The sequence below is a fragment of the Loxodonta africana genome, chromosome 18 (genome assembly GCF_030014295.1).
Source record: "Loxodonta africana isolate mLoxAfr1 chromosome 18, mLoxAfr1.hap2, whole genome shotgun sequence".
NCBI lineage: Eukaryota > Metazoa > Chordata > Mammalia > Proboscidea > Elephantidae > Loxodonta > Loxodonta africana.
This window is the reverse complement of record NC_087359.1, coordinates 23,709,092-23,718,271: the sequence shown is the minus strand read 5'-3', so window position 1 is coordinate 23,718,271 and position 9,180 is coordinate 23,709,092. Positions and strand designations below refer to the sequence as shown.

General features: G+C 34.3%; 1 protein-coding gene across 4 annotated transcripts in view; it reads right to left on the bottom strand.

Moving 5' to 3' along the window:
* Window positions 1-616: 616 nt before the first annotated feature.
* Window positions 617-9,180, bottom strand: part of ABCA5 (ATP binding cassette subfamily A member 5) — an 87,655-nt gene continuing 79,091 nt past the window's right edge. For 3 of the 4 annotated variants that reach the window (XM_064270822.1, XM_064270824.1, XM_064270823.1), the window contains exons 36-39: window positions 8,674-8,823; window positions 7,633-7,712; window positions 6,562-6,617; window positions 617-5,015 (exon numbers count right to left, since the gene is read on the bottom strand). In XM_064270822.1, the coding sequence (XP_064126892.1) occupies window positions 4,908-5,015; window positions 6,562-6,617; window positions 7,633-7,712; window positions 8,674-8,823 (394 nt within the window). In that variant the 3' untranslated portion in view covers window positions 617-4,907. Of the gene's footprint in view, window positions 5,016-6,561; window positions 6,618-7,632; window positions 7,713-8,673; window positions 8,824-9,180 lie in introns of those variants that run through there. The other variant, XR_010318308.1, reaches the window with a different exon arrangement.

Genomic DNA, 9,180 nt, shown 5'->3' with positions numbered 1-9,180 from the left:
CAGTGTATTTTAACAAATTCAGAATAAGATCAGAATGAAATGTTAAGTGACTAACAACAACAAAAACAATGACAACACTTATCCTAAGTAGAATTAATTGTGCTCTTATAAAATACTGTAAATGCCGCTAGCAAAGCACATTGTATTATAGTTACCTATACAAGTATCTATCTTTCTTCCACCAGACTGTAAGTCTTACAGGGCCAAAGCTGATAGTAATCCTCGTATCTAAAGAACCCAAAGTGCTTGAATCACAGTGAGTAAAATGTTTGTTGAACTGAATTATTTAACATTGTTTTATTTAAAATAAAAATACTGATTTACAATAGCTTATGCCAATTTAAAAGGGAAAAACGTTTTAAATAAAACCTACAGACTTTCACTAAGAAAAAACAGAAAAATAAGAGTCTGTAACGTGAAATGCAAAGTATACTCATCAAAATGTCACTGTTACTAACTGCTAGATACCTAGGCTACAGACAGAGGTTTACCTTACTCATCAGTAACCATGGTAACTCAGCAAAGCCCAGCATTCACTTTTAAAATTTGATCATGGGTGGAAAATAAAAGCTGGGTGATGCTGTTTTTTCCAACATTTTCCATATATATATATATATATATATTGGTATAGGAAAAAAAAAGCTTTGAGATCAGAAATACAAGACATTTTGAAATAAGTATGTGCTCAAAAACAAGAATTTCCCACTGTAAATAAAGATGAACTTCAGATTTGAAACTCCTTTCCCTTCATTCCTAATTATTAGTTACATTATAAATCTCCTCAGTAGAAAAGATTTTGTTACTCTGAATAATAGCCCATTCCTAAGACTAAGATTCATGCCCCAAAATCTTCTATGTAAAAACCAGAAAAAGAATTCAAATGTCTTTTTAAAAAAATGTTTACCAGAGTATGTATTTATATACAATAATAGTGAAGTAACTGAATAAACACAATAGATAAGAACATGATTACGACCAGTCCACATAATCCCAAGTTTCATTCTGCAGGAAAAAAAATTACATTGATCATACATACAAAATGTAAGATTAAAGTTATCAAATAAATGTGCAAAAGCAGCAACATGCTCTATTTCGAAACAACATTTCTTAGTTTAGCCAGGTTTTTAAAAACCACCTTTTTAAGTGCCTGTACTTTTGGGTGCTAAACTAGTAAACAATTTGTTTCTTACACTGAATTTAGTGTTGAATGTTACACATAGCTTAAAAAAAACACATCCCCAAGGAGAAACTCCCCGTATTTATGTGAATAGAGGATCTAAAAGATAGCTCTTTAAATGAACGGCACCACTTAGCAATGACTTGCTTAGAAATACAATGTACATTTCTCAGAACTGAGGAAAAAATTCAAACCTCAAGTTGCAATATCGAAGGATTCTACGGGCAAAATATTGAGTGAAGCAGAAAGCACCAAAAGGAGATGGAAGGAACAGAAGAGTCACTGTACCAAAAAGAATTCGTCAACGTTCACCCATTTTAGGAGGTACCATATGATCAAGAACCAATGGTACTAAAGGAAGAAGTCCAAGTTACACTGAAGGCACTGGTGAAAAACAAAGCTCCAGGAACTGACAAAATACCAATTGAGATATTTCAACAAACAGATGCAATGCTGGAAGCGCCCACTCGTCTATGCCAAGATATCTGGAAGACAGCTACCTGGTCAAACAACTGGAAGAGATCCATATTGGTGCACATTTCAAGAAAGGTGATCCAACAGAGTGTAGAAATAAGCGAAAAATATCATTAACATCACAAGCAAGTAAAATTTTGCTGCAGATCATTCAAAAGCAGTTGCATAGTACATGGACAGGGAACTGCCAGGAATTCAAGAGGGATTCAGATGATGTGGAACGAGGAATATCACTGCTGACATCAGACGGATCTTGGCTGAAAGCAGAGAATACCAGAAAGATGTTTACCTCTATTTTATTGACTATGCAAAAGCATTCAACTGCATGGATCATAAATTACAAACAACATTGCTAAGAATGGGAATTCCAGAACACTTTATTGTGCTCATGTGGAAACTACATAAACCAACAGTTAGTCCTTTGAAAAGAATAAGGAGATACTGTGTGGTTTAAAAATCAGGAAGTTTTGCATCGGGGCTGTATCCTTTCACTACACTTAATCGATCTGTATGCTGAGCAAATAATCCAAGAAGCTGAATTATAAGAAGAATACAACATCAGGATTGGAGGAAGACTCATTAACAATCTGCAATATGCAGATGACAACATTGCTTGCTTAAAGTGAAGAGGACTTGATACACTGATGAAGACCAGACTACATACAGCCTTCAGTATAGATTACACCACAACATAAAGAAAACATAAATCCTCACAACTAGACCAATAAACAAAATTATGATACATGGAGAAAAGACTGAAGTTGTCAAGGATTTCACTTCACTTGTAATCACAATCAATACCCATGGAAGTAGCAGTCAAGAAATCAAACAATGTATTGCATTGGGCAAATCTACTGCAAAAGACCTCTTTAAAGCATTAAAAAGCAAAGATATCACTTTGAGGACTAAGGTGCATCTGACACAAGCCACAGTATTTTCAATCACCTCATATGCATAGGAAAGCTGGACAATGAAGAAAGACCAAAGAATTGGCGCCTTTGAATTATGGTGCTGGCGAAGAATACTGATTATATCATGGACTGCCAGAAGAACAAACGAATCTGTCTTGGAAGAAGTACAACCAGAATGCTCATTAGGAACGAGGATGGTAAGACTTTGTATCACCTATTTTGGACAAGTTATCAAGAGGGACCAGTCCCTGGACAAGGACATCATGCTTGGTAAAGTAGAGAGTCAGCAAAAGAGAGGACCTTTAACAAGATGGAATGACAGAGTGGCTGCAACAACGGGCTCAAACATAGCAATGGTTGTGAGGATGGTGCAGGATCAGGCAGTGTTTTGTTCTGTTGTACACAGGGTCACTCCAGTAAAATCCAGTGCTGTCGACATCGGGTCACTATCAATCAGAATTAACTTGATGGAACCTAACAACAATGAAGGTAAAGATTTTCTTTCAACTGTGTCTTGAATTGATGCACCATACAGTAGTCCTTAGCTAAAGATATAAAAGACAATCTCGGGTGAAGAATTTGAAATTAGCTTGCTATCATGAGGCAAGTAAACAGCAATGATTAAAAAAAAGATTAAAAAATAGTGCCAACTAAATCTTACAAGGAGAAATAGTGTCACCGTAGTTTATAAAATCATGCAGGAACTTATAAATTGTCTCATTTAGTTAGAAGACCTCTGAGATAGCTGCTCAAGTAGCTGTCTTTGGGAATGTGTACAGCAATTGCCAAAGCAATGGGAGAAAATACTAGTCATGCATCTTGTACTGAGAATAAGAAAATAATGCTATTTTCAATCAGCTGCTAGAGCCTAAAATCATAGATGTCTTCCTTATTCTTTATACAGCAAAAAGTTCATTAAGTTTTATCTACATTAAATGGTAACTTCATTAAAGGGTTTGGCTATTTAAAGTAACTCAGTACCAAATCTTTCCACTGTTACTCTTTAAGTCTTTGTAATTCAACAGTCACACTCTCAATTTATTTGTTTTTGCAAGTTCGTACTTTGATTCATCTGGTTGGAATATAATGTATACTAGTATTATTTGTACTATACTATATTTTTTATACCTATAGTCCATACATGGATTCTACAAGGAAGTATTTCTAAAATTACATTAATTATAATTAACCATAATCTTACTTCAACTGGGTCACAGGGTAAAATTCTGATTTCTTATTAAAAGGAATTACGTATATTTTACTTTTAATTCTTAATCTCCAAAAGAGTGTTTTTTAATATCCTACCACGTTCCAAAGCAAATCTGAGGTGAGCTCCTAAATAAATCTATGCAGTCATATAATGCACTTAATAAACTATTGAGGAAAGGGATATTCAAATAATAAAATTTACCAATAAAATAATTATCCAACAAATTATTTTATTCAAAGAATAAAATAAAATATGCCCTTCAAATAAAATAAAATGTGCCAAAAAAAATTTTATCTTCCACCAGGGATGGGAGAGTAAGGTATGGCTTAATTCTTCCTTCCACCCCTTTAGATGTATGCCATTCTAGCCACAAAAAGTCAAACAAGCTAATCCTTAAATACTAAGATACTAGATATAGTCTTCATTTAATTAGTCAAAACACCTCTGAATTTTATTGTAAGCAAAAGGAATGAAACTTCAAATACCTAAGGTACCTTTGTCTAAAATCACCTATCAGAATAAGGTCTTTTTTCTTTATTATCATTGATGAGTGCCCCCTAGTGGATATCCCTGCCTGTAAACCTCTATCTGCACTGAGATTGTCTCATGTTCGTGTTTTCGCTTTAAGGATGCCAATTTTCATTCAATTTCTTTTGGAAATTAAAAAGGAGGAGAAACTCTTATATTATGTCTGCTTTCTATGTATTATGCATTAGTGTTTTATTCAGGTTGTGAAATTACATATTTATGTGACAAGATAGTATTAAATTTAAAAAAATAAAGATAATTTCAAAATAAATTATCCTATCATTATTCCTTTAAATCATAAATTCAAAAGCACTGTTTTTGAAGGGTGAAAAAGTAAATACCCTACCTGACATACAAATTCAACATACTTAAGATATAAACATGCAGGTTCAATGAATTATATATAAATTTTATTTGAAGAAAGCAAAACCCACAACCACAGCATTTCAATTAAGGAGCTTAGTAAGCTGAGTGAAATGAGCATTTTCTTTATCCCACATGCTTTCATGGTTCTCCAGTCACTATTCAAATAATAAATCTGTAAAACCAAAGTCAAAATCAAGCGAAGAAGAAACAAGTTCAATAAGCAGCTTGGAGCAACACAAGTTCAAAACACTACTCTGTCTTCCTGTCTTCTTTCCCACCAAAGTGTGCTGTTGAAAGTTCCACAACTATTATCTTCTTCCTCTTGTGCCTTAGCAAGTTCTACAAAAACCTAAATGAAACAAAAGAAATAAGTATAGCATGCTACATTGCAGTTATCTCAAGAAAACTTTTAGGTAACTCAGAAACTGTATAAGGCTATACCTAATTTTGTAAACCACTCAATCATCTAGAGAGATTTATTGATATTAACACTGTTCCAACAAACGGTCATCTCTATTAATCCCATGCAAAGGTGAAATTTATTTTAGAAGATTAATAGTTTTATGATTAATATATATCTAAGTAAAAAAAATGTAAGTAGCACTGTCTTAAAATAAAAAATGATTTAGAAATATTTAAACAATGTAATTTTATGTAGGTTAATATGAAATGCCATCACCATCATCCACTTTCTTTACCAAATTGAAAAAAACTGAGCAAATTCAAAAGAAACAGAAAACCTACAGTTGTTATATATAAAATGTTTAGGAACATTCTGTAACAATTTGTCTGTGGTTCACAATCCCCCTTGCTCTCCAATACAAACCTAAACAAATGGATATTACACACTTTCATTTATACAATAATTCTTAAAAATTTAATTTTACATTAACAACAAAGTAAACAGACAACCTACAGAATGGAAGAAAATTTGGGGGAACCATGTATCAGATAATGGTTTAATATTCAGAATATATAAAGAACTACAACTTAACAAAAAAAAGACAATGAACCCAATCAAAAAACAGGCGAAGGACTTGAACAGACATTTCCACTAAAGAAGATACACAAATGGCCAACAACCACATAAAAAGAAAGATGCTCAAGGCCATTAGGCACAGGGAGATGCAAACCAATTTACAAGGAGACACCTTTTCACTCCCACTAGGATGACTAGGGTAAAAACAACAACAACAACAACAAATACTGATGAGAATGTGGAGAAACTGGAACCCTCATCCATTCCTGGTGAGAATGCAAAATATCATAGCAGCTGTGGAAAACAATTTGGCGGTTCCTCGAAAAGTGAAAGCATAGAAATTCCATAGGATCTACCAACTCCACTCCTACGTACATGTCCAAGAGACTTGGATAGAATGAAGCGACACAGACAAACGTGTGCCAGTGTTCACTGCAGCACTGTTCCCAACAGCCAAAAGGTGGAATCAATCCAAATGTCCATCAATAGATCAATGAATAAACAAAATGTCATCCACACATACAATGGAATACTACTCAGCCATGAACAGAAATGAAGTCCTGGTAATATGGATGAATCTTGAAAACATGCTGGGTCAAATATGTCAGCCACAAAAGGATAAATATTACACTGTGTCACTTACATGAAATAACAATGTATAGACACCAAAGTTTATTAGGTAGGGGAAGGAGTCAGGGGAAGTCATTGTTTGGGAAGCAGTGAGCTTCTGTTTATGGTGATGCGAAATTTAGCAACAATTATGAGTGACAGTTGCAAAACATGATTAATGTAATTAATGTCACTAAATTGTACACCTGAAAAATACTGAACTGGCAAATGTTGCGTTATATATATTTTTATAACAACAGCAACGATTACTAGACACATGCACACACACAATTCAACTTTACAGTACCTGTTCCAATGTTGCTTGAGAAAAGCTGTATTCTTCAATGGCAAAAGTATGTTTAGCTATTAAAGTATGAAAACAATATTTTACTTATCTGTATTTTTAAAGAATAAAATGATAATAACTATTAAGGCAGTTAACAGTTTTTGTTTAAAAAAACATCTTTGTAATCAACTCCTCTAAATTTGAAGCCGTCCAGAGGTTCTTTTCCTCTACCATGCTTCCTTTCTCTTTCCCACTCCCACAAATTTCCCTAGAGCCCTAAGCACTATGTGTAATGTTACGTGTTTCATTTCACCTTTTCCAAGCATCTCCTCTTTTCCCTCCCTTATCTTCTTCCTTGTTATTCCTTTCTTTCGATCCCTGCTCCGTATCTCCCATTCCCCAACTCCAATATATCCTGTTCCTGACTTCCTGAACTAGATTCCAGTTATTGGTCACATTTCCATAGAAGTGTCTATCTTTGTCTTTAGCATATCTTTATCCTATCCACAACTTATTGAAAAAAAATGCCATGATTCATTAAGTTTCTTGAAAACTCTCCTGCACTATGAATTCTCCTCTCCTGATACCTCTGCTACTTCTGTGGCTACTTCAAGAAATTCAGTGCTCCCATGGCTGGACTGAATTGGTGAGAGATCCTTAAGCTGAACTTTCTCAGAGATGAAATGTGATAAATTGTGGCAAGGTCCACTAGAGACTGTAAAAGGTTTATGTAACAATGTAATTGATCTATAAAACCCTCACAGTATTAGTATTTACCTATATCTTAGACTTGGAAAGCCTGGTGGCATAGTGGTTAAGTGCTACGGCTGCTAACCAAAGGGTCAGCAGTTCGAATCTGCCAGACGCTCCTTGGAAACTCTATGGGGCAGTTCTACTCTGTCCTATAGCGTCGCTATGAGTCGGAATCGGCTCGACAGCACTGGGTTTTATATGTTAGACTAAATGAATGAAAGTCTATCTTCTCATTTATCATAGTTTCTAAAAAATTTGAGACCCAAGTTCTAAATTTTTGAAATTAAATTCTTTCATAATTTGAGAGCTACCTTATACTTTTTTTCAAATACTACTTACCTTCCTCCAGCTTAGAAAAAGATTGTGAAAGGGACTGGACATCTTCCTTAGGAATTTTGTAAGCCAAAATAGAAGAAAAGCTGAGAACAAAAGATAAAATGTAGGAAAATTTGAAAACTCAAAAATAACTACTACTGTGTCCTAACACCAAAGGTCAAAATTAAACTTAATAATGTATTTTGATATTTATTTGGATAAACATTGTTGAAATTATAAAATATTTTTCATGTACAATAAAATAACTCCATCATTACTATTAAATGAGAACCTTAAAAAGTTTAAATACTACTGAATATTAAAAGATCTAACATTAAATTAGATTAAAAACTCTGTCATCAGGCTATGTTAGCCCAGTATTTGTGATAATATGCAGGTATTTTCATGTAAGAGAGAAATACCTGAAAAAATATATATATATATATATGAACACATTCTTTTCACTCATAGGCTCTAATATATACATATAGGAAAGCTGGACAATGAATAAGGAAGGCTAAAAAAGACTTGATGTCTTTGAATTATGGTGTTGATAAAGAATACTGAATATACCATGGACTGCCAGAAGAATAAACAAATCTATCTTGGAAGATGTACAGCCAGAATGACCCTCAGAAATGAGGACGGTGAGACTTCGTCTCACATACTTTGCGCATGTTACTGGGAAGGACTAGTCCCTGGAGAAGGACATCACGCTTGGTGAAGTAGACAGTCAGCAGAAAAGACGAAGACCATCGGCAGAAAAGACGAAGACCGTCAATGAGATGGATTAACACAGTGGTTGCAACAATGTGCTCAAGCGTAACAACGACTGAGGAAGGTGCAGGACCAGGCGGTGTTTCATTCTCTTGTACACAGGGTTGCTATGAGTCAGAACCGACTCAATGGCACCTAACAACAACATATATGTGGGTGTGTGTGTGTGAGAGAGAGAGAGAACCTATGAGTGAAAAGGTTTTTTTCCCCTAACCCTTACTACAATAACCAATTTTTATGATTATTGTTCTACAAAGAAATATATTTGAATTTTTTTTAAATCTTTACCTTTCCTGACGGCTTGCATTAGGGAAAATATACTGAATTTCTCTTTGAAGGCGGTCTACTTCTAGGTCTTCTATCCAGTCCTTCAACTTAATTTCCAAAAAGTAGCCTTTTCCAAATTTACTCTTTAGATGTTGTACTGTTCCAATACATCTGTAGTGATTTTTAAGACAGCTCAGATACAAAATGACAGTTTCAAAGAATGACTTCTCACTTAAATCTCTCCATTTCTTATTTTTTAATTCTAGAATGACTTTAGGTTTACAGAAAGGTTGCAAAGATAACAGAGTCCCCAAATATCTCTCCCCCAGTTTCAGTTTCCCTAATCTTACAGTACGGTGGTACATTTATCAAAATTAAGAAACCAACACTGGTACATTAAAAAAATAACTAATCCAGACTTTATGTGGATTTCATGTTTTTCTACCGATGTCCTTTTTCTGTTCTAAGATCTATTCAGGACACCACGTTGCACTTAGCAGTTCTGTTTCCTTAGTCTTCCTCTGTGAA